Below are 27,409 nucleotides of genomic sequence, written 5' to 3'. Positions count from 1 at the left end.
TCATTCTTATTATGAGAACTACTTTCAACATTCGTTCATTCTCACATTTTTTCGTGCGTGTGTGTTGTGTATGCGTGCGTTGGCTCTTTTCAAGATAGATAATCAGAATAAGAGCTAATAAATTCAATTGCATATATATTTAGAAAGGATGTGTATTTCAAAAACCACTTTTTATTTTTAGAATTTTTCTTAGTTCATATTTTAGTGAAAATGACCTTTTCTCACCATAACTGCAAAAAATATAATAGCGTAAATTTGATTTTTTATACTATTTTAAAATTTATAAAAATGTCTTAAATAATATCAATCCAGTTTTTTTTTAAATTGACAATTTTTTTAAAATATTTTCGCATGCTTTTTAAAATGGATGAAATAAAATACAATGCGAAACTTTGCAAACCGTTATCATTGTTTCATCAAATATTCCACCACGAGATTTTATTCCATTGTTGGAAACTTAAGAAGAAATTTTTTAATTATACGAGCAATTTTCACAGGAAATCAGAAAGTGAAGTGACATTACCGCAAAATATATTGCATAGTTCGAAATATATTACCCAGGCGCTTAAGTTTTTAATGGTACTACTAAAAACTCAAGGAGCCCGATTTCATTAGGCAAGTTCATGTACATAATAAGCAGAACTGAAGCAAGGCAACTAAAATAACACTGCTTTAATGTCTATTACAATTTATATTAAAAACTATTTTATCGAGAGAGTCGTAAACATCAAGCCATCCACAAGTGATTGAATTTTAATTAAATATAAACAATATTTAGGCAATTCAGTTGGTCACCAAAGGCTTCTAGTTTTGTAATAAAAGCTAAGAATGGTGCTATATTGTTTAAGTTTTTTTCTAAACAATAGCGAACACAACTTTTTTGTACATTATAAGTCAATATATTATAAATCAACCACTGTGGCAGAGATGCACCAGCATTTTATATTATTGAACAGAAAATATAAACATAAGAAAGAAAAATCTCGCAGGTCTGCATGAAGTAACTAAGAACCTAACATACCTGAACAAGGATATTCAAGGGAAAAATTCGCTTTTTTAGCCAGTGGGAATTTGTGCTCACATCAACTATCAAATGTATCACAGTATTTTTTTTTATCCTTTAGGCATTTTACAGGTGAATAAAAGGAGGGAAGTCCCAGCACTGCTAAACAGAGCGAGCAGTTTAATATTGGGTAATGTTTATTATGTGACCTTGATATAACTCGCATTCACTCAACAATTAAAGAAAGTAAACATTATATTGAAGAATTAGATTTTAATACATTAACTGCCAATTTTTTTAAAAAAAATATTTGGTCGTATAAGTTATATTTATACAAAAATGTTGTGTAACAATATAATTATATTCAAATTTTGTTTTGTTTTTAAAATATTTAACATCTTTGAAAAAAGGTGTCATTTAAAATCATATGAAACATTTCAATAAAAAAGCAAAAGACTGAATAAGTAACAGATCGTTAATACAACCTCTAAATTGCATATTTATGTACGGTATTTCATTATAATAAAAAAAACCAAATCAAACATAATGCCTGAATTATGACACTTTTGTTCCGTTCAACTTGCAGACTAATTTCAAATTTTTTTGCTTGTTGTAAAGAAATGCAGCACATAATACAAACTTTCTGCTGCACGCAATATTTACCGATATATCTAGAATGAAACTAAACTGACAGGCGAACCAAATATATTTTTGGTGCCGATTGGTGAACATTAAACTCCGAAATCTCCAAATAGTGATCGTCGCAGCTAACGGATTAAATGAGAATAATTATAAATCTTCCGCAGGATGAATTTGGGAGTTAATCCTCAATTTAAAATGACTTATTCCATAAATGCATGTTCAAAATACGACTTCAAAGCTCTGTTATTCCGATACTAATTTGGGACTAATCTGTAGAAGGAATGGGGGAGTTAATCCTCATTTCACGACAACGAATATCATGAATGCATGTTTGCAAAATTCTCATAAATTCTCAATTCAGATTCTTACAAATTTTTCCGCTAATTAACACAACAATCGGTCAGCTTAATTATTTACATCAGGTAACAGAAGACAAACCTATACTCGAAAAAAAAAAATCAACGTCTCTTTAGAAAGGCGTGGATAGCTAGTATTTAAGTTATAATTTGATTGTCAGGATCTAGCACGGGGGGGGGCGAACATTTATGGATCAATGCGCCATTTTTTCTAAAGAAATGTTTAATGTGGTATAGACGTACCGTCAAATAATTTTGATTTGCGATTATTGGGAAAATAATTAAACTAAAGACTAAGTTAAAACTCTTTATTTACTACGAAAAAATGCATTTTGCACTGTATAGTAGTAAATGTTTTAGTTATGCGTGGAATTCAAATTAAAGTGACATTAGTATGACTTCTATTGTTGAAGTTTAGTTGACAAATAACTTACATTAGGATTGTAAGATGTTACTTTCAGCAGAATGCATGCTGAATTGGAGTCATCTGCCAAATAGTTTCCAAGAGAGTCTTTAATGTTATTCATCTCTGAAAATAATGACTCGCAGGCACAGGTAAATGAAAATATGGTTAAAATAGCATGAGCCAGCTTCTCCAAACAGTTTAACGTGTCTGAAATCTAATTCCATGTTTCCAAAATTTCGTTATGGCATTTTTACTCATATTACTTGTTAATCCTTTTGTTTCAATCAATTCCACCATTTTCCTTGTGTCAATTACTTTTTGAATCCATATTGAACTAGACTGGAAATCAATCAGTTCCATTTCAAATTCAATTTCCAACTAATCGAATTGGGACAGTTTATCAAATGAAGTCGCATCAGAGTACATAACTTGAGCGTTTTCAATAATTCTTTGAACTGAGAAAATCTCGCTGAAAATTCTTTGATTAAAGAATCAATTATGGAAAGAAATTCAATAATTTTTCCTTCGTCTAGTTTCTTATGTACATCTAAATCTTTTTTTTTTTTAAATTTAGGAAGTAGTTGTAGTTTTTTGTAATAATATCGTTCCTGAAAACATGCAGTCCAGCGTCAAAAGGGCGAATGAGATCCATCATGACGATAATTGTTTTATGTGTGCCTTGAAGCTTTACGTTCAATTCTTTGAACTGTTGGCATATGTCTGTTAAAAAAATCAATTTTGAGAGCTACATAAACATTCAACAACTGCGGGTATTGTTCAATTTCCCCCTCATTTTGCAGAAACAGTCTGATTTCTTCCAAGCAATCAACTAATCTTTGAAGTTCCCTGGCTCAACCAGCGGACATTATATTAGTAAGCCATTATACACCGAGTTAACTTCATCCAACAAAGCCTCAAACTTTCACTTATTTAAAGCCTGCGACGATACGAGGTTGACTATTTTTGTGACTAACGCCTTTACAATATCAAGAGATGTTAAACCACTCTTAGAACACAAGGCTTGTTGGTGAATAATGCAGCGGAATTCGAGAATGAAATGTTCTACGTCTATTTGAAATAAACTAATGAAACCATTTCTTTTGCCCACCATATTTGGAGCACTATCAGTTACTGAACCAATTCTTTTCAAATCGATTTCTTTCTCAGCAAGCGAATTTTTAAAAGCAGTACAAATATGTGTCCCCTTTTTTAAATGGAATGAAAACATTCGCGTTTGTTCGTAATACTTCATAGTGAACTTTGTTATTTCGAACTAAAATGCAAACTGTTTTGATCGGCGAAGTGCCCAAAATATTGTGCCGCGTGCCATCAATGGCACGCGTGCCACTAGTTCGCTTCCCTGATCTAGTACATGACAATGGTGTGAGACATCGTAATGAAAGACTCATTTATCTCAATTAAATCAATGACGCGAAGCTTAGCAAACTGCAAGAATCTTCATTGCCCACTACCTAAGCTATACCGATCTTCTCTCAAAGAATCAGTCTGAAAAAGTAAATAACCGATTAACTGTAGTTTCTAGCACAAGGCTGAATTTAACTATTGCAACAGGACAAATCTTCTAAAGTTCAGCATTTAAGCAAACAGTCTTTCAATGAAGACCAACAGTAAATGTGTGAAAACAACGAACCGTTATTTTATGCTTGCTCAGCGAGTGAAGGTTACAAGTTAAATTTGTCTTCAAATATTTGCATATATTAACACAATGCAGTCGGTAGGAGGAAATTGTGCTTTAATTGAATGTAGGCCGGATAGCTAATATATTGTAATTGGAATCGGTGGTTGTGTCGGTATATACTATTGACAATTCTGGAAAAAAATTAATATTAAAAAAGGATTGTTTAAACTAAATTTTCGGATTATTTTGACCTAAAGATTAATAACTATATCCCAAATAAACTCGCATTAAAGCAAACATACTGCTTGTTTTGTTCTTTTAATTCAACTTTTATGTATTTTTTTTTTCATATATTGATATTGTATTTTTTGGCAAAAAAGACGCATAAACGTGATGCACACAATAACATCATCAGCTCGCAATAGTAGTCAATTTTTCAGACATTAGAATAAGAAAAAAAATGTGCATCTTCATTTTCTTGCATAAATGTCAATACTTTCATAGAATACTCGAATTATGAAATAACAATGAATTCGATACATGTTCCTATTGCTCAACTTAAGTAAAAAATGTCATGTTTTAGGGTACAATGCAAAGAACTATGAAAAGTCCTCATGAATCGATTTTTTTTAACAATATTCCGCTCTCAAAATAAGAATAAAAAGCCGTTGACATAGATAAGTACTTTTAATTTCTCTTGTACTAAGTACACATATAAAAGGTATTGTGATCGTCAAAAAATTCGACCTCGAGACTTTGACGATTCACCCCTTTCCAGAACTTCCTTGGAATTCCAGAGAAATAAATGAATTTTTCGTTTAAAGTTGAAATTTGAATCTAAATTTATTCAGAGATAATCTTCGTCCTTTTCAACCATTTGCAGATGAGACAAACCCGCAATCTCTTTTCGAGTTTAGTTATATTAACGTATAATTTTAAAGAAACACTAGGGCTAAATAATTTTAAGCAACACTTGGGACGGACCTCGTAATTTTGAAACGCGTTTAGATGACTAAACTAAATTCAACTTGGAATCCTAAAACACCTAAAATGTTTGCTTTTTTGCTATCCTTTCATAATCATAGCAAAAAACTGAGAAAATCATTGTTTGAAATACTTTATTATTTATTATTTTTATTTTAGTGAAATTCTCTTGAGTTTTGCTTATTATTAAATAAGGATTTGTTTTATTCATTGTCCGATTTTCTGTCCCCGAATTCAGTCCAACTTTCAGTCACAAAAGAAAAAGTTTAAGATAGTCTGAGCTATTTATAAAACAAAGTACAACTCTTAACTTAAACGTTCACAAAAATAATAAGATTGAAGATAAGAACCATTTCCATTCATATCGTGAAATGTGAATTGTGAAATTAAATTTGGTTGAGTTAGAGAATAGTTGGTTTTAACTTGAAAAATAAAATATTCGATAAAAACATGTTGGAATACATGCAAGTACAAAAATATTTCAATAAACGTTTTATTTCTCTAATGATAGCACGTGTTTATGAAAGGCTTTAAGTTAAATCGATTTCAAAAGTTTATCTTTTTTTTTTTCACCTTTTCGAAGAAAGAGTTGGCATTAAAATCTATTAGATGTTTTTTTATTACTTGATTTTGTTAACAAATTTTTCAAAGAGAACAATTAATTTCGCCATTGAAACTTAATTAAATTTAATCCTCTTAAACCAAACTAGATAATGCAGTTATAATGCTAAAAGAAAATATTTCAAGGAGCACGCGATTTCTTTTTTTTTTGAAAGACAAGCTTTCCGAATTGCGAATAAAACGTATTGCATGTAAATTATCGGGGGTATTTTATGTTGCATTCGCAATTAAATATCAATATTAAAATAATAAAAAATGAAATTCAAGTCTTTTGTTAGATATATAAGGTATTTATGAAGAAGCTTAATTTTAAATTTATAAACTGAAATTAAGTCATTCATGGTTTAGTTAAGTTAACGTTCCGTTTGAAAGCAACACGAAGGTTATATTGGAATGGATTCCGCAAATAACTAGCTTAGATTGTCAGATTTCTAGAAACATTCTGAGCTGCCTCTTTTCTCTTAGAACATTCACACCACAACAACAAGAGGGTGTTCAACTCCAAATTTCAGATTTAACATGAACAAAGCCTATGTACATGACAAAGTTTTAGGGGGAATCGTATTTCTAATTTGGGATGCTTCGTGCTCAAAGTTACGGTTATTCACAGTATTGTTTTTGCCACCTCCCGCTTTTACAAGCTTGTTTTAACACCCATATTTTTTCTAACTTTTAGAATACTAAATATAAACACGTATTTTAAGAAAACTTGTTCATGTTTGGAATTTTCTGCTTTATAGTCTTGAGTGTATTTCATAATTCATTATTATAAATTCCACAGAATTTTGCAGATAATTTTTTCTCCAAATTCACCACTCAAATTTTTTCTAGATTTTTTTTCAAACGCACTACCAGATAGTGGCATTCAAATGAAATTAAAATACATTTCAATTTAATCCATTTACTGATAATTAAATTCTGTAAATTTCAAAATATCGCACTGTTACTGCATACATGGACAAAATTTCACAACTCTAGTAGATGAAACAGCGAATGAAAATTTGATTATAAAATTCCTACAAGAGTAAAACCAATCATAATAAATTGCAACAGGCAATAATTTCAATAAGAAGCGTTTACAGATTTGTAAATGCATTAAAAAATGAAATTAATTCTTTTCGTCCTTTTAGTTTTTAACTTATAATTCATTATTAATGTTATGGAATCTTGAAATAATATTTTCTTAAATTTCCTGCAGGGTGGTTTCAGTCTTGCGGAATCAAAATTTAAGTAAATTAAAGTTTTATTAATACAAAAGTTCTGTAAATATTTAAATAGCAACAGTCACCAAATATACAAATGTACAAAGTTTCCGTCTTTACAAACTCTAAACAAATCAAGTTAAATATCAGCTTTTAAAAGTGAAATAAAATACTGCTCCACCTAATTACTAAGGAAACATTTTCTCCTTCGTTAGCTGGCTGTCTGACAGATACTGTCAAATATCTTAGAAAGTGTCTACAAACTAAAAGTGTCTTGGGTACTTGCAAAGAAATAATTGAGTACATGGTAACTTCCAAAACATGATCAAAGAGGTAAGATTTAATGTGCTTGACTTTGCCATGCAGTCTAAACACCTACGCACGCTTCTGTTTAACACCAAACTTTTCTTGTTTCCTGTTAAAAAGGACAAAATAAATTCAGGTATCCTTTCAGAGGAAAGAACTAAGATTGAAACGATTTGAAAGATTTTCGGAGAAGTTTTATTATGACTTGAAGCATTTTCTCTCAGATCTTTAATAATTCTGTTTCATCATGAGAAACTGAACATTTTCCTTTTGGAATATTTAGTCAGTTTAAAGTGTCGCAAGTGGAAAATAACTGTTGGTCAAAGAGTCTGGGAATTCAACACGTTTCATCAATTTTGAGTTTAGAGCATTTATTATTGAAAAGCACACACTTTTCAAGCTTAAACTGCGCTAAATCTTTGCAATTATTTTTATTTTATGGACTGGAACTAACGACTACGTGGGAGACAGTAAATCAAAGCTAACTGCTCTGTTCTTGGAAAAGAATTTCACTTGTTACTATATTATTTATGTTTAGTTTCAGAATTTCTGAGTGTTAGCAGAACACGAAAACAATATTTGAAATGTTAACACAGCGAGTTAAAAATGGAGATACGACAGTATAAATTTTACTCTTACGCGGCGAATTGATTTATATGCGTGTTGCTACTATTCTTCCCTTTTATCAATTCATTAGGAATAATTTAACATTAACTAAAAATTGGAAAAGGGAAAAAAATGTTATTAATATACATTTACACGATTGATTTTGACTTAATAATTTTTTAAGTTATCCAATTACATTGAAAATGCCAATTTCTGATCACTTTGACAAAAGAATTTGACTCTTTTGTAGATCACACTTATCTTTCCGAAACCGCTCACCATTTTTTTTTTTCTATTAGAAGAAAAGTTACAATGACTGTAACGTACTTTTGCATGAAGCAAAACCAAACAATAAGTAACTTTTCCAAATAGAAATTGGCCTTAAAATTGTAATATTTCGCTATTCTTCTGTGTTTTTTCATATACAGTATAGGACATCTATGGTATGAATTTCGGGAATAGAAAGGATTCGGCATATATAGCAAAGATTTGGAGCTTCTTCATAAATTGAAAACATGAACAAAAAGACTAAGTGGAAAATGAAAAATTTATTATCGCTACATCATATAAATTGCAAAACTACTACGGAATTATGGTTCATAGCCACAAAGGCAACTAACTTACAAAATATATTAAGTGCTATTGTTGCAGTATTTTGTCACTGTTTCATTGTCAATGTCCGAAAAGTGTTGTTAGTTCGTGCAAGTTTCAACAAGCAAAAGTCATTCGAGGATAAGACGGTAGGGCATACACAACAGACTTAAGCTTAATTTTAAGAAGTTGTGAGATCAATAATTACTATGAAAGTTTCTGAAAAGTTTGGGTGGTTAGAAGCAATTTGGGAGTTTATGTGCCCCGCTCAAAGACACTGGGCTTACAAAATATAACAAATTGCAAAAATTACAAAACCAACAAATTACTGAACTGATTTCGGAAATTTCTCTCTGGGATGACATAACATAAGACTGAATGTCACATAGTTTTACCATCAATTGATCAAATCAGCTGCATATAAAAATGTACCAAAAAGCTTTTCATTAGCCAAATCATTAAAAACCAGCAACGTTTATAAATAAACATGCAGACAAATGTTCAATCTAGGGTATCAAATCTTTTTGATTCTGTGTAGCAATGTACCTAAGATGGCGTGAGAAAATATGACAGTTACTTTATTTTTTTTAAAATATTCCTTGCAATTTTCGTGTTATTACCACTAATGCACTCTCCTCTTTGATTCCTTCAACGGCCTACACGAATTTTTCATATCGTTTCCTAAAAGCTATTTCATCACACCCATCGCTTTCGTTTGCACTAAAATTACAATCCAAATTCTAGTCTGAATTCAATTCTAATCCCATTTACAATCCCAATTCTAGTCTGAATTCAATTCTAATCCCATTTACAATCCCAATTCTAGTCTGAATTCAATTCTAATCCCATTTACAATCCCAATTCTAGTCTGAATTCAATTCTAATCCCATTTAGAATCCCAATTCTAGTCTGAATTCAATTCTAATCCCATTTAGAATCCCAATTCTAGTCTGAATTCAATTCTAATCCCATTTAGAATCCCAATTCTAGCCAAAGTCTAATTCCTTTTAGTTTGAATTAACCATAGGTAATAAAGAATCGTACGAGATGAGATCAGATGAATAGATGTTCTAGGAAGTTTTCATGCTTAACCGAAAATTTAATAGACACTGAATAGTAGTTGTGACTTTGTCCTGGAGAAGAAGCCGTAATTTATTTTTCCTAAGATTAGTTGGCTTTTTCCGTACCCATTCACAAAGAATAATAGTAAGGACACATGCCTAATATTGTTAGTTGATTGGTTGAGCTTCAGATTCTTGACTAATGTACCAAATTTCTGATGTCAAAAAAATGTATAATCTGGTCAACAAAAATTGGATCACCTCATCTCTCTATAAGCCTTTTACAGTTGTCAAAAATTTATGTTGAGCCGCGAACAAAAATAACGAGGAACCTTTATAACTTTGTTATTCATTATCGCATCTTCACAAAATTTTTTGTCTTTCGAATTGCTGGTGAGGGCAGATTTAAATAGATCGAAAAACTCATTAACAGAGTTAATTAACATAATTAGCATCTCGGAATTTCACCATTACGGAAACAGATTTTTTTAAATAATTCTGTGGAATATATCTTTTCTGTATGAATAAAAAATTTTATTCTGAAATTCGGAGCAGTTTTTGAGAGATAATTTTATTCACTTATAACTGCACCTGAAAAAAAAAAGCCAACTCGCTCGGGACAATATATTTCAAAAATCTCAGATTGCAAAAAGCAAAAAAATGCATTTCTCCTAAACATATGACTGGTTTTATTCGAAATTTAAGCATATCATTTCTTTTCAAAATATTTTCAGATCCGCTTATATGGTTGATACTGTCCTAGAACTTCAATAAAATCCAGAATTTTTTTTTTTTTTTTACTGTGAATGAAATGCAATGGTTCTAACGTTAAGAAAAATTGCACTTCATTGGTAAAAAAACTAATTCGCATTTTAACTAACAAATTTTTCAGTCTTTATTTAAAAGAGAAAATTTTATTTTCAGGTATAAATCATTGTCAATGAGAAAAAAAATTCATTAAACTGGGAATTACTTCTTGTTTATAAAAAAAGATTAAACTTTGATTTGAAATAGATTTCAACAACAATTTAATTAGATCAATAAAATAAGTAAGCTTATGATTTTAAATTACAGAGATAAAGAGCGTTTCACAGAGGAAAATTCAGCTGACTTCTGGTTAAAATAACTTAATACGAATGATATTTATGATGAAACAATTCATCACTGGAATCAAAATTTTCTTTATTTCACTAGAGTTAAATTCGTATTTCTTATTCACTAGAATCAAATTCTTATTTCTTATTCACTAGAATTAAATTCATATACTTTGTAATAGTCTAATAATTTGACCCCTGAATTAACTGAATCTTCATGTCTTAGTCAAAAACTTATTTCAAATAATGTCCGCCTGTCTGTGAAAATAAAAATTCAAAAATGGAGTTAGTGAGACGATTTAGAGAACGAATTAGAGCTGTTGAAATTTCGTTTTTGATCTTTACATCAAAAATGTATCTTATCAAGTTTTGACTAAATTTGAATAAAGGAAATTATTATGTTCTTCTATCTTACCAATGTATGCGAACGGGATAGCTTAAAAAAAGCTAAATGCATGAAATTCGGTATAAGGTTTTATGAAACTTAAAGATCTGTTAAATTTTGGGTCAGTTGGTTGGCCAGCGGTTGACTGTCTGTTAGTTGATTTCTGTGTATTTCAATGAGATTGCTCAGAGATGCGACAAGCTAGATATATGAAATTTATGTTATTTTGGCTGGAAAACTGTAGCCGTCTGCCGAATTTTCGATTCAAAAGACGTATTAATCAAACATTAAGAAGTCCAGAAGTTAATGTCCAAAAGACATGTTTTTATTACTCTAAAGTAACTAAAATATCAATTGCATTTTTGAATATTTTCAGTAAGAGTATTTAACTTCAATATATACACAGTATATAAATAGCCATCAGTGCAATCACAATAAGAAAGCAATAAAAAAAAGGACTTTGTGACCATTAATTTTCAAATGAACTTTACAAATTAAATACTGCAGCTTTCCATTCGAACTCAATAACAGGAACACCATGAACCGTAAAAGGAAGCGTGAGGAACGCAAATACCAAAATTATATCAAATGAACTATGAATATATCATCGGATATTTTTAAACATACTTTTGTGTTATGACTGTATAATTTTCTACCTTTTTAAATCTTATTTTGGTTACTACATTCATTCAGTTTATGTGATGTGAACAATGGATTTATTGTTTAGTTTGAATGATAATGACACTGGTGTTGCTATTGCTAATTGCAAATAACCAAATTAACATGAAAGAATAAAGAACACTTTTTAGCAATATTAAACTACAAATTCAATGAGAATAGAAGGCTAATATTTAAGTTACATTAACATCCCGTTGTAAATCAACACTAGGGCTATTTTTGGATGGACCTCATTGTTATCGTCGATTAAAAATGGATGTATTAGAAGAAAATACGGATGACGTTATGTAGTTATTCAGGATTTATTTTGTGCAACCGCTTTCAACGGGTTACAGCATTCGAATGAACAAGATCACATTTGTTGTAGGTGGCGCTCTTGCATGCTATGACGTAACATTCCGCCCGGCGTTGAAATATGCAAGATTTCAAAACACTTTTAATTATACAATTAGCTTACATTTTCTAAAACCAAATAAACTATTCAGATGAAATATTTACAAGTGAACATCAAAATTGCAAAATATATATTAAATTTATATTAATTAAACTTATATATTAAACATGATATAAATACAATTATTATGTACATACAATATATACAACTATCTTAATTTTCAAAGTTATCCCTTATTGGTAAGAGACAAATTTTTGAAATAGGGCGTGTAAAAATACCTGTGTTAGTTTTTAATTTAACAACTCTTACTCTGCCTTCATTTCCATAAATTATCTCTAAAATTCTACCCATTGCCCATTTGCAAGGAGGCAAATCATTTTCCTTTAACAATACTAAACATCCGACCTTAACATTATTTTTTTTTGAATTGCCACTTATTTCTTTGCTGTAAGTGGTTCAAATAGTCAGTTTTCCAGCGTTTCCAAATTGTTTGAACACATTTGGTAGTATATTGCCAGCGCGACAACCTATTGTCAGAAATGTCTACAATTTCCGGTTCAGGTATTGAAGTTATTGGGCGTCCAATGATAAAGTGTCCAGGAGTTAAAACTTCATATTCATTAATATTATCTGATAATGGAATTAAGGGACGTGAGTTAAGTATACCTTCAATCTGAATTACTATTGTTTCAAATTCTTCAATAGTTGTTTTACTGTTAGCTAAAGTTCTATAAAGATGGTGTTTAAATGATTTTACTCCTGCTTCCCATAAGCCTCCGAAATTGGGAGAAGGGGGAATAAATTTCCATTGGATTGATTCTGCGGATAGGTAATTGGCTAAAGTCTCATTAGTCTGACAAACTAGTTTTTTAAGCGATTTAATTCTGAAGCTGCACCCTTGAAATTAGATGCATTATCCGACATCAATGTTGCAATGCGGCCTCTACGGGCGCAGAGTCTCTTTAAAGATGCAATGAAAGCTTCAGTCGTCAAATCTGTTACCGTTTCTAGGTGAATAGCTTTAGTTGACAAACATACAAAAATCGCTACATAAACTTTTGAATATATTCCCTTTCTTTGGTTTTTAAACTTTATTTGAAAAGGACCACAAAAATCTACCCCAGAATTTAAAAATGGAGAACTAGGAGTTACTCTTTCTGAAGGCAAATTTCCCATTAACTGGTCTAACACCCTAGGCCTTTGCCTAAAACATCTAATACAATCATGGACAATTTTTCTTGCAATACCTTTACCATTTAAGGGCCAGTATTGTATTCTAATTTGATGTAACAAACCTTGTGCACCAATATGTAGACATTTTTTATGTACATGCTCAAAAAGTAACTTAGTGAATGTATGTTTACTGGGTAAAATTATCTGATGTTTAGATTCAAATGGCAAGTCAGAATTTTTAAGTCTACCGCCAACTCTAAGTAATGCCTTTTCATCTAGGAATGGATCTAAAGATCTTAACTTACTTGTTTTAGAAATATTTTTACCTTTATTTAGTGCATCTATTTCTGATTTAAATTCACTCAACTGAGCTACACTAGCTAAATATTCAGTACTTTTTTGCAGCTCCTCAGTAGTTAAATATTTACTTATCTTATTACGAGACTCCTTAGCTTTAGTGTTGTTAATAAACCTGAAAATAAAGCTAACTATTCTAATTAGTTTTATGAAATTATTTGTATGATTAAAGAGTTCATCATAAAAATTTGAATTGAGTCATTAATATTCAGAGTCACAACACATTTTAGTTCATCAACAAAAGCAAAATCCTGCATGGATTGATTGTCTACTGGTTCATCAGTAAGTTCATCTGGACCAGCAAACCACATTTTATTTCTTATGAGTTCATCTGCACTGCATCCTTTAGAAATAATGTCAGCAGGATTGTTTTTGCTACTTACATGCTTCCAATGACAATCTGATGTGAGGGTTTGGATCTCCGCAACCCTATTGCTGACGAATGTTTTTAGCTTATAGGGCTCAGTCTCGATCCACGCCAAAACAATAGTAGAGTCTGTCCACAATGAGATAACATCAATGGGCAATTGCAGAATTGGAACTATCTTTTTCACTAATCTAGATAACAGCAACGCAGCACACAGTTCAAGTCGGGGAATGGTAAGTGACTTTAATGGAGCCACTCTGGATTTGCTGCATATTAGACTAGTTTTAAACTGTCCAGATTGGGTGAAGCACTTTAAATAGACAACAGCAGCATAGGCACGTTCTGATGCATCAGAAAATCCATGAATCTCAATGCGAACTGCATCAGGAAGTAGAATAAACCTTTGAATTCTGAAGTTGTTTACTTCCGAGAGTTTTATGTAGAACCTTTTCCATTCTGTCATTGCATCAGATGGTAATTTTTCATTCCAGTCCAATTTTATCTTCCAAAGTCCTTGGATAAATATTTTTGCCTTTGTAATGAGAGGGCCTAAAAGTCCAAGTGGATCATAAAGACTCGCTATTTCTGACAGCACTTCCCTTTTTGAAAAAGAGTCCTTAGGCTTGATCTTTACCTTATATGTAAAGCAATCTTCTTTTGGATCCCAAAACATACCTAATGTTTTTACAGAACTAACACCTTGTTCTTTCGAAAATGAATAGGATGTGGTAGACAGGTTTTGTAATAAATTAGAGTTATTAGCGACCCATTTGTGAAGCTCAAATCCAGCTCTTCCGAGGAGTTCAGAAATCTGGGTTTGAAGATTTTTAGTACCTTCTAGCGTTGCATCACCTGACAGAATGTCATCCATGTAGAAATCAGAACAAATCACATCTGCAGCCTTAGGAAAGTCCTTTTTTTCCTCATCTGCTAAAGCTCTTAAAGTCCTGGTAGCCAAAAATGGCGCAGAAACTGTTCCATAGGTTACTGTAGACAGTTTGTAAATCTTCACTGGACCATCAGCACTTGATTTCCAGACAATACGCTGTAAGTCTCTTTGAGTGGGATCGATCAGTATTTGTCTGTACATTTTTTTAACATCTGCACTAAATGCATATCTGTGCTTTCTGAATCTACTTACTATGGAAAAAAGATCTTGCTGAATAATACCTCCATTTAGTAAAATGGAATTCAGAGAATATCCACTTGTTGTTTTTGCACTAGCATCAAAAACCACTCTTAAGGGAGTTGACGTTTTCTCAGGTTTATATATCGCATGGTGGGGAATGTAATAGTTCACATTGCTATCATCTTCAATTTTTATCTCCTCCATGTGTTCTAAACTCTCATATTCTTGCATAAATTCCTTATATAAGATTTCCATAGTATTATTTTTGTTTAATTTATTCCAGATACCATTTAGGCGCTTGATTGCATTTTCTTTGGAATTTCCTAGTAATGATTCGGCATTTTCCTTTATGGGTAATTGAACTATAAATCTTCCAGTTTTATCTCTTTTATAGGTTTTAACAAAATGCTCCTCACAATAAATTTCTTCTTCACTCTTTGTTATTTCTTTAACATTACCCGGCAATGATTCCAATTCAAAAAATTGTTTAACTGCCTCATCTAAATTTGGTTCACTTACGAGATAACAATTGGCTTTTTGAGGTAACTGGGGAAGAATGCCTGTAACTAAATAACCAAACTTAGTATTTTGTAATATTACATCTCCATTTTGCAGACGAAGTTGCTCAGGTTTTAAAATCTCAAAAAATAGCTCACTTCCTAATAGTATATCAATTTGACCTGGTGTGTGGAAATTGAAATCAGCTAGTTCAATTGAACAGGGAATATTTAATGCAGATTTATTTAATTTCGATACAGGAATCTCATCGGTTATTTTAGGAAGAATAGAACATTTCACCATGTGTGAAAATGAATAATCTCGATTTGATACTTCAATGTTAGCAGCGTGTTTAATAAACTGCGTAATTCCATTTATACCAGTTATACCTTGTTTTATTGATTTTAGTTTGATTCCCAATTTTCTAGCTACATCTTCTCGAAGAATACATAAAGTCGAAGCATTGTCTAAGAGCCCTCTTAATTGAACTCTCCGACCATCTGCAGTTTTCACATAAATAAGAAGAGTGTTTAATATAACTGATTTATTCCCTTCTATCGCCTGTTTAGTCTCTCTCGGATTCAACGTCAAAGCAGATACTTCGGTTAGTACGTTTAGTTTCGGTTTCGTTTCTGCATCTGTTTGGCTTTCGCTCGCCTGTGCCCTTGAATCTGAAGTGGTAGCGCGATTTTCAGCTGACTCATCATGTATGAGCGAGTTATGCCTTTTACCGCAACTTGGAATGTTGCAAGAATATTTTGATTTGCAGATCCCCGGGTGAGGTTTAAGACAGTTAATGCATAATTTGTTATTCCTAACAAAGTTCTTTCTAGCATCGATAGATATATTTTGAAAAGTAACGCATCTAAATAGTTCGTGATAGTTTTTGCATAAAATACAAGCTTTAGCATTGGAATTTTTATTATTAACTATAAGTGTTTTCGCTCTTTTAAATATGCTCGTATTTTGTGGACGTTCGTATTTACTAGGAATACGGTTAATACTTTCTAACAAAGAACTTCGCTTTTCTAGAAATTTCATCAAATTTTCAAATGTAGGAATTTCTGCCGTATTTAGAGAAAGCTCGAATTGCTTCCTTGTCTCTTTATCTACTTTCTGTAGAATGATGTTTACAAGCATTAAATCAGATAGCTTATTTTGTTCGAATGTAAGAACCTTTAACGCTCTGATGTTTTTATTAACGCAGTCTATTAAGGCACACAGTTCTTTAGCAGATTCGCTACGAATTTTCTCAAAATTTATTATTTCTAATATATGAGATTCTATCAATTGACGTTGATTTTCATAACGATCTGATAATGCTTTAAAGAGTGATTGAAAGTTATCACTAGACGATTCTAATAATTTAGCTTCTCCTCTTAAGCATGCACGGAGATAATACAGCTTTTGAGAATCATTTAATTGCTCATTGTTGCTAATTAAATTAACAAATAAATTTTTAAAATTTGCAAAATCAGCTATTTTTCCAGAAAATTCTGGTAATGGAATTTCCGGTAGTCGGATTTTAGTTACTGCATTATCCTTTGAAACAGGGTTAATTTTAAATTCATCTTTAATTGAATTTAATAGCAATTTCAGACCTACCTCTGTTTCTTCAATCCGTATATTTATTTGATCAATATCTTCTAGGATGGTTTCTATATCTTCCGACGTTTCAATACCGCAATATTGTTCGGATATCTTGTCCAACTGTGCTTGCAATTGTCCAAGTTTCCTTAATTTCACTTCTAATTCCATTGCGTTAATGTCCTTGGAAGCTGACTTTTCGGCATTAAAACTTTCGATTCTTTTCAAAGTAGTTTTTATCGAGCCTTTCAGTTTATTTAGTTTCTTTTCTGAAACCGCTTCTTGGTCATCGCTTTTTTCAACTTTTTTATCCATGGTATTTGCTCCGGCTCGCTTTTGACCAATGTTATCGTCGATTAAAAATGGATGTATTAGAAGAAAATACGGATGACGTTATGTAGTTATTCAGGATTTATTTTGTGCAACCGCTTTCAACGGGTTACAGCATTCGAATGAACAAGATCACATTTGTTGTAGGTGGCGCTCTTGCATGCTATGACGTAACACTCATTTTGAACCACGGTCAGATGACTAGGAAGACATCTGAGTTTGCAACCCCATCTCCAAACTTCCACACCACCAGGAAGGCGTTTAGCCTCGATGGATTTAACGTGCATCAGACCCGCTTACACGACAGTTCTTTGTTGGAATTGAGTCTCGAATCTAAAGCTTCCGGTTCCCAAGACGAGACCTTAACACTCGGCCACCGTGTTCCTCGAATAGAAGGTTAAATTTGCCTCTGGAGAAATACAAGGGGTTACATTTGAAAGAAAAAAAAAGTCCACATTCACGTCATAAGTGAGAAAAATTATAAAACCGGTTATCAATATCGGATTCGATGGACACAATTCCGGTACCTTTCTTCTAAATTTCTAAAATGAAGCTATTTACAAATGCGGTTCAATCCAAAACTCGGGCGCTTGCAGCGACGTAAAAAATAAATTTTTATTTACTTCAATCTTTTTGGTAATTAGTTGAATACTATTTCATTTAGATTCAATGATTTAATTTCTTTGATTACGCTATTTTGATATGCAAATTTCCAGGAAAAGTAACTATATTTGAAGCACAGATAGTAATTACAACCAATTGTATAATATTATAATTTTAAATATAAAATAACTTTTTATTCATCGATAAATAATTCTTCTTAATTTGAAAAGTTAAAATTCGTAACCATCTTTGATTATCATTTATAAATATGAATTTCAAATAAGGTAATAAGAGCTGCTTTATGTTAAACGAAATCGGAAGTATTTAAACCACTGGACTTATACTTCATTTTACTTAAGAATTCATAAATATGCATTACTTGCACCATTCATCATTGATCTTATAAAGAAAATATATTAATGATTCGTTAAAAACTGTAATCCAGCAACATTAATATTATTTCTTCCAATAAGAAATTCTTGTTCACATTCTACACTTTTTAAATCAACTGATTTTGACAAGATCAACAATATTTTTGATAAGAAAGGAAATTCCACTTTACATAAGACTCATTCGACTAGCAATTAGCAAATGACATTTCATAATAGTAATTAAAACTCATGTAACACAACAAGTAGATAATAGAAATATTATTAACGAGTTGGCATGTCAAGAAGTTACCATATTATATAATATTCACTCATAAAATTAGTTCTATGTCTACATCCCCTACTTAGATGCATAGATATTTTGATGAACGCTAGTATTTTATGCTTTATCCAGTATAAGTAAATGAGAAGGTCAGAATGATTCTACTTTAAATGCCTGCAGTACGAATATCAGAATGTTAATGAGTTTAATTTGCAAGATATAAGGAAAGGTCTAACAGCGATAAGTATTACGGCATTCATTGGAATCTTTCATACCTTTAACTGGAAATAATATTTGAATAAACTAATTCCCACCGATCCTCTTCTGTTCAGATGAGGAGGCGGAGACCTAAAGATGAGTTAGTTTGGTGAAGTAACACATATGCGATACTTGCTCTTTCAATCCTTATGGTATTGACTTTATTTCTAGCAAATGATTACGTGTCCTTCAAAACAAAGCGTGAACTAGATTTTCCGAGCCATAAACTCGCGTCTTCCACATACTAGGCGAGCAATCTACGTCTAAGCCACCAAAGCGACGTTTAAACGTACCAAAGATAATTTTCTTTCATTAAAAAAATGATAGCACATGAGTAGATCCGTCTCAGTACTTTTTAAAAAACTGGTTCTGAAATCTGGATGGATCTTTTGTTTAAGTGCTCCTATTACTTGTAAATTATGATTCCACATCAAAAACAAATAATTATGTTATGAAGTAATCGCAAGGGGTGTTTCATCTGTTCATTCCCAATGGACAAACGGCCACCGACTCTGTCTCATTACTTACAGCCTCGTGCCACGCTCTATCATGACTAAGAAAAAGGAGAAGGAATCGGGGAGATACAGTGTGGCGTTCTACAGGAGCAGCATCTCCGAGAAACTTATTTTTTCCCTCCTAAGCCGCATCTCTGGGTCATTAATAAAACCTTGCGCCAAGCTGCCAGAATGATAGACTCGGGAGACAGCTCTTGAAATTGATTTCCTTTCACGAAGTCTTTTATAGAAGCTATGGGGACCCAAACAGCCGTTCGTAGATTGCATTTTCCGAGCGGTTTCTTTTGAGGTCCCGTTGTGTGGACTACTTAAGTTGATTGTTAGAAGTTAACGTGCTTTTCTTGTCCTAGGTAGCAATTTTCATTAGATTCCCTAAAGTAAAATGTTACTGATATATAGTAATGAAAAAGGAAGATTATCCACTGAGCTATGAGATGGAGAGATTGATTGGTGCCCACCTGGATTTTGTTTTTTAAATATTTTAATTACTTTTTAGTTATTATATAGGTAAGACCCTTCAATTAAAAACAGTAGAATAAAATTCAGATGGATAATAGTATATAAAATTCAATAGTAGAATAGTTCGATTAAAAACAATAGAATTTCTTTTGGCAAAAAATGTCAATAGAAATTTATTGCAAGATATGAGAACTGCATTAAATAGGTCGAAATCTCAACGAATTATTATTGGAATAACTTTTTCCGGAAAAAGGATTTTCTTTCGTGTATTATTAATCACTGAATTTTGCTTCCGCATACTTAATTTATCTGAATTATGATAAGAACAAACTTATAAAATCTTAAGACTATTTTCTGTTAAAGCTATACAGAATGAAGAAATTAACTGACCGCACTCTACACTCTGCTTGCACTTTATTCCTCCCGTCTTTTGAAGAATATTGATGTTCTACACAAACAAAGTCAATTTAATGTATTCAAGGATTCTTGTATCATATCTGTTCATTGTTTCCAGAAAACATTTTGTTCAAATGCGAATCGGAAATATTATGCAAATAGTAGAAGACAAAACTAAGGTTTCAGAAGCAAGTTATATAATGAACATTTAACCAATATTATATAAAACAGTACCGAAAGCACCCAATTTGTCCAAAGGCAAAATAACATAATGTAAAGAAAGTAAACTTTAAACATTGGTAACCTCATTGCAATTAGAAAAGGTTTCTTTTTAATAATTCTATAGCCCTAAAATGTAGCAATGGCTAAATTCCTAATTAAACTTAAATTTCATGCAGCCAATGTATAAATTGTACATTGAATTAACTGGCGAGTAACGTAGGTGCAATTGTGTTGTTTTTACTTTCCAGTTAAAATATATTCTCTTATATTCAGAGATCAAATTCTTGGTTTTTACAAATGATACACACGTGAGTTTTCTAAAATACTCTACAGACACGTAGTTCAACGCCAGAAGCTATCATTTTAGTGCAAAATGAATACATGATCGAAATAAAATTAGAAATAATATTAAAGAACCTTGAAATCTGCCTGCATACCCCTTGAAAGCAGACATTAGCAAAATGCATCTATAAAAGGGCTGGCCTTAAAACTGGGATTTTAAAACAATTCTTATCTATAATATATACTCATAAATAAACAGCGCAACTCAAAAGTAATTTCTTATGAAACTGAAAGAGAAATACCTTAAGACAATTTATGCTCACAGAAATATTTGCTTGCAGATATTCAAGAATCAAAATGAAGACAGTATTCTTTAAAAATTTCGGATATACAAATCTTTTACTGCAGGGTTAAAATTGAAGAATGGTCCATTGTCGAAGCGCTAATAAACTTTGAAGACAGCACACGATGCTGAAAATATCCATTAATAATGCTTTTACAAACTCCACATTGTCGGAGTATGGTAAATTTCAATAAATAAGACTACCCTAATTGTGCTCGGTATTAACACGTTAAAAAAAATCAAAACTTGATAAGTTTGATAGTCATGGTTGTCAAAGTGCAGATCTACCACTACAATAACAGTAGTTTCACCAGCTTATCCTGATATAAACAGCCTCCTCTACTGTCAAAACGCTATATTTCTGGGCACACATTCCATCGCAAAGAAGGGAAAAAAAGACATTCAAGATTCACTAACCATCGAATATGTAATGCTTAAAAGTAATGTCTTTTAATGTTATTGAAAAATACACCAAAAGGCTCAAGTTAAAACTCAACCACTTTTGCACTCAGCAATAGCATGACATTATGGGAGCTGCATTCGGGAAACAGATCCAAGAAATCTCTATAAATGTTGCGTAACATAATAAATGTAGTATCTTAAGGTTATTATTATCTTTATTTCCTTAAAACAGGCACGACATTTTCTTTTCTGCTTTAATATGGTTTAGACTGCAACATGTTAACTTTTCAGACAATTATATATTTGGTTGTAGTAGAAGATACTCTGTCATCAAATATTGAAGAAATATTAACATAAATAGTAGATAATGCAACTTACCTGTTTCTTGGTTGAAGAATCGTGCCTTTTCATCATGAAAACTCTTTAACCATGGTTAACCAACAGTCAGAAAACAAAAGAGGTTTCAAATCCTTTACGCATTTTAGGATTTATTTTCAAAGTGGCAGTTTCTTCCCAATAATGCAGTTCAAATCTATTAAAGAAAACTTGCATAGTATCCAACTTTATGTCTATTGACGAGAGAAGTTAGTCATTTTTATTAATCGAAAACATTTCAGTATATTGATTTATTTCCTTTAACTATTTATAAGGTTGCTACAAAAACAGCCATATATGAAACATATTAAACGTAATTACTACTGTCAAACAGCTATGCAGCTTCATTCACTATTGAGGAACTATCCGAATTTTTTGCTTTCAATTTAGTTATGCGATGCTGTTGAACCCCTTTCACTGTAACCGGAAAGCTCATAGTCACAAACTGGCACAGTGAGTAGTGTAGTGTTGAATTGTTGTAAGAAATTTGGTTTCGCAATGAAAACTCTCTGCCTAAATCTATGTAAATTTTAGAAAAATTTTGGTCATATATTTCAGTTATTTTAAATCCTTGTAAAATAAGGTGATTTTTTTTTCTTCTTTTCAGGTCTTGGATCCTTTCATTAGAATTCAAGAATGTTAAGGATATGAACAAATCCATTTTAAATTCAATCAAATTAATATATATATGGAGAAATGAGAATCAAGCAATAATTTTTTATGGTCTCAGAATGAAATACTAATTATTTTCCGCTCTGGATAAGAGAATCGTGGGTTCGAGATTCGATTCCAACTATGGCCTGCCTTCATTGTGAGACAGGTGCATGTTGAATCTGCAATCCTAAGATAAATGTTTGATTGGGTGACGAAGTTTGGAGATTGGAATTCTAGCCCCAAGTCTTAGCCACGGTAACTAGCCTCAGATAAGCTGCGTCAAAAATATATATTTCGATAGCTTCAAACTTGAATGTTAACATAAATCAAATTCTTGTTATATTGGTAGCCAAGGAACAGTAACAAATCAATCAAGAAAGAAAAATGAATAGATATTATGAAGTGAAACTTTTGTTTGATTAAAACTATCCAAGGATATCTATTAGAATGCGTGCATTTTCTTCTTCGGTTATTATGAGGGAAAAGTTGCCCTGAATGAATTAAATAACTGGGAATTTAGATTCATTTGTTAAAAATGTAACAACAACAAGAGATGCTTCTTAAGTGCACACATCCCCAAATTTGAAAAAAAAAAACATTTTATCTAATTTTGCATGTTTATAATCATTTTGCCTGATTTTCGAATTATAAGAAAAATTCTTGGTGAACTTCAAATACTAATGAGTTTATATCATTTAGAAAAGGTGGAACTCTTAGAAAGTAAACTAAAAGAAATCATCGAGGTGATGCATTTTAATTGTTTTGAGAATGTATTTTAGATAAATTTCAAAAGTATTTGATTTGTTAGATTAACGATTTGTTAGTTTACGGCATTTTCTTCATGGCTTAGTGGATAAACAATTGTTCTGACCGTTGGTCAGAAGATGGAAATAAAATCTGATGTCCTACCTAATTCTCAAAACTTCATCTGAAGATGTATTGCTTTTTAGAAACTTAATGTATGCAATGTATTTTCTTCTTACAATCGAAAAGTTACACAATATTATGAACCCTTTTTGTGAGTCGTCTCAAAGAATTCTATGAGATGTCCTCGAAATCATACAAACAAAACGACAGGTTATAGAAAACATTTAATATAGATCATGAGAGTCATAATTCATTAAATAAGTCCAAATTAAAAATAGGATCAATATGATGAAAAATTATGGACATAGCATCGGCACGTAAATTGAGGGTAGGCGAACGAAAGTTCCTGCATTCTTTCATTTCCCCTACCTGCGAAGGAAGCTTCCACGGCGTATTACTGTGCTCATTAGAGCAATATACATACAAGGAACTGGTGGGGGAATATAAACCTGTGACTTGACTTCCAGGCTACTCAGGTTTGAATCATCAGATTTTACATAAAAAATCTCTCTGTTTTATTTCTCTATTGATGACAAAACAATATGGGGGAAAAAATTTTCTTCCTCCCAAATGAATGAATTACAATCGTAGATTCCAAGTCAGACGTAGTTTCACTGGTTTTTGCTATGAAATCCTCTTTTTTGATGCAATACAACCCCATACTCTTATAAAAAGGAATTCTAAGAGATGCGCTTGAAATCATATAAATAAAACGACAGGTTACAGGAGACATTTTCCATAGATCCCGTGGGTCATAATTCATTAAAAAAGTCCAAATTAAAAAGAAGATCAGATTGATGAAAAATCAATCGAAATGGAAGCTAAGAGTTATTGGATTCATTCATTCCCCCTACCAATGAATGAAGCTCCCATGACTTATTATTGTGCTCATTAGAGCAATCAATATACATACCAGGAACTGATGGACGAATCAAAACATGTGACTTTACTTCCACACTACTCAGGTTGTTTCTCTCTAACTTATTTCTCTATTGGTGGCTTAGGTTTAGGTTTAGTTCAGCTACATTAACGTTCCGTTTTAAATCAACACTAGATTTATTTTGGAACGGACCTAGTAATTTTCAACCACAGTCAGATGACGGGACGACACTTGAGCTAGCATTCTCCTCTCCAAACTTCCACACCACGCCACGCCAGGGGAAGGTCTTTAGACCCCGACGGATTTAACGCGCACCGGATACGCTTACACGACGGTTTTTCAGTGGAATAGGGGCTCGAACCTGAATCCGTCCGGTTCCGAAGCCGAGACCTTACCACCAGGCCACCACGGCTCTCTTTATTGGTGGCGAAACAAGGGAGAAAAATAATTTCTTCTGCCAAAATGAATGAATTCCAATCTTAGATTCTATACCAGACATAGTTTCATTAGCATTGCTTTGATATCCTCTTTTTTGGTGCTATGCAACGCAAACCTCTTGTATTCGATGTATAGTACCATAAGCTATATTATCTTTTTCTTCGGGTTCATTCGACTTACATGTTCCCTAGAAGAGAAATGTTTGAGTAAAATACTAAACTGTTGTTCAGAGTTCGTTATGAGAAGCGATCTAATTGCTCATCAGAATTTCTTCTGTTCAAAAGAATACACGATGCTTAAAAAAAAATTCTTGATAAAGTAAAAGCTTAGTTCAAGAAAATTTCCCATGTGACTTATGAAAAAGTTAACTGATTTAACAAATTTGAAATATAAAGATCGTCTTTAAAACTTTTAAAGTACTTTCTATATTTTCCTTCATCGTGTATTGGTAACTGTCTATTTAAGGCAAGTGATTGCATTTGGGATGAAATTTTTTTTAAATATCATAATATATTTTTGAGTTTTTGCATAAAATATATTGACAAAAAACACCTATGAAAGAAAATTGTATCATTAAAAGTCAAAAGCACTTTAAAAATTATGAGAAATGTAGGAGTTTTTTTTAGATAAAAAAAGAAATATAAATATAGTATAGTAAAATAGATGTATATATATTAAACTCCGTGTAGTTTCAAAGTTCATCGAATGATTTGCTCATACTCTCATGATCAATCTAAGTAATATATTTCTTGTTCTTGAACTAATAAATAAGTTGTATTTCTATCAGATTTTTAAATACTGCGGTTTGATTAATAAATAATGTGAATGTTTCGATATTTTACATTAAAACAACTCTGAAATTTTTTTAGAAGAATAGATTGGTTATCTTGTAATTCAGCAGCAATAGAACATAATAAAAAAGTATTATATTAAGTTTGAATAAAACATATGCCCCGGATTTTAATATAAAAATGTTTTCGTAAAAAGATCTGGCTGAATTTAGAATTTAAGAAAATAGATTTTAAAGATATAAAATAACACTAAAATGTTAATTATGCAAATATAAAATCAATATTACTTTTTAAAGAAGAAATTAAAAAAACCCAAATGTTTTTTTAAAAAATATGCCCAGCATTAATTAAATAATAGTACATTCGAATAATAAATTTAAATGCACTCAATATTTTTGACGAAAATCGATTTTTCATCGTAATCACATACTTTATGTACATTTTTCTTTTATATAATTGACGAAAAACATTTAACTGGGAAAAATGCAACAAATTATACTATATTATTTTATTTACATGTTTATTTATTCAGTTATAACTCTATTGTAAATAAAAGAACTGTATTTAAAATATCCAATTCTGTAAGGCAGAAAATGCAAATATTTTTTGTTGAGGTCAGTCTCTTCTGCTTTGAGAGTTGAAAATAAATGCTTCGAAAAGAAATATTTGCCCTATAAAAATATCAAAAGGGATGGTACTATCATATTTTAGTTCTATAGAGAGCCTGGTATACATACCACTGTTGGCAAGCAAATCTCTTCAGTCAGAAATTCTAGAAGCCAGGGATCTGATTCGCTGTGGAAAAGAAGACGCTTGAATTTCACAAAAGAATATCTTGAGGAAAAAAAGGAAAGAATGTCTTGCGAAACGGAGCTCTTCGGCATGATTATTGTTTCCTCCGTTGCATAGGCAAAATATCCAACAAAAATGTATTTCCGAACGTAAAACTTCATTTGATGGTACACGTGAAGCAGTGAAGTTGTAATCTGGGTGGTTCTCCACCCCCCAGGGGACACCTCGTAATTGAGGATGGGAAGCTTCCGGCATGGTGGCTGGTTCTCGCCACCCTGGAGAATATACGAAAAGGTGGAGGTCTGGCTCCTCCCATCGATGACGGTATGTACTTTCTTAGGGAAGGATTGTACCGTGACCGGTAATGGCCCTTAGGACTCAACCTCAGTTCCCGCCAGTGTTACTGTAGTGGTGGTCCGGTTATTCAGTTTTAATCCTTGTGACTTTGGGTGGGTCGGAGAGTTAGTGATAAGACTATACCTTCCAGAGCTAAACTCCTAGTAATTGCCTGTTTATATGGGCGTACATATAAATATTGTGATAAAGTAGATAGAAAGTTGTAATGAAAAAGGCGGTGCATAATTTTCATGGTAAAGTTGTATCTATACATGTCTTTTCACTGTGCACTTTCTATGAGATACAGAATAAAGATTGTGGGCCTTATTTTTTCATACCTTGTTTAAACATACGAAATTCTTTGATTTTATTTCAATGTATTTAAAAGAAAATATCCATTTTTAGCCTCTAGTTTTACATATGAGAGCTTAATTACGTTTCAGGCTTGGGTAGTCTAATACGGCTTATCTTCGCTGAGTCATTTCAACAGCCATTGCATCCTATGTACAACGATTTTAAGATCGCTTAGATTACAGAAATAATTCTGCTATGTCTCTTATATATCGCTGTTTGTACGACTATTTTTTTTCCTTGTTTTATTTAATGATTTTTAGATAACGGAATTTATTGGAAGAATGCTACCTGTGTAATGGCTACTGTTTAGTATAACCCTACTTTCTTTTCTTTCAAGTGACGATTTTCACATTACTCAGTTTACAGTCATAATAATTTTTTT

At 31.8% G+C, this 27,409-nt stretch overlaps 1 protein-coding gene across 1 annotated transcript in view; it reads right to left on the bottom strand.

The window, feature by feature from the left end:
• The window catches only part of LOC129958146 (uncharacterized), a 270,882-nt gene extending 248,603 nt beyond the window's left edge, over positions 1 to 22,279 (bottom strand). The window contains exon 1 of the mRNA XM_056070364.1: positions 21,919 to 22,279. Coding sequence (XP_055926339.1) covers positions 21,919 to 21,954 — 36 coding nt within the window. The 5' untranslated portion in view covers positions 21,955 to 22,279. The remainder of the gene's footprint in view (positions 1 to 21,918) is intronic.
• Positions 22,280 to 27,409: the final 5,130 nt, after the last annotated feature.

This window comes from Argiope bruennichi, chromosome X1 (genome assembly GCF_947563725.1).
Source record: "Argiope bruennichi chromosome X1, qqArgBrue1.1, whole genome shotgun sequence".
Lineage (NCBI taxonomy): Eukaryota > Metazoa > Arthropoda > Arachnida > Araneae > Araneidae > Argiope > Argiope bruennichi.
The sequence above is the reverse complement of the archived record's forward strand: the minus strand, read 5'-3'. Positions and strand labels throughout refer to the sequence as shown.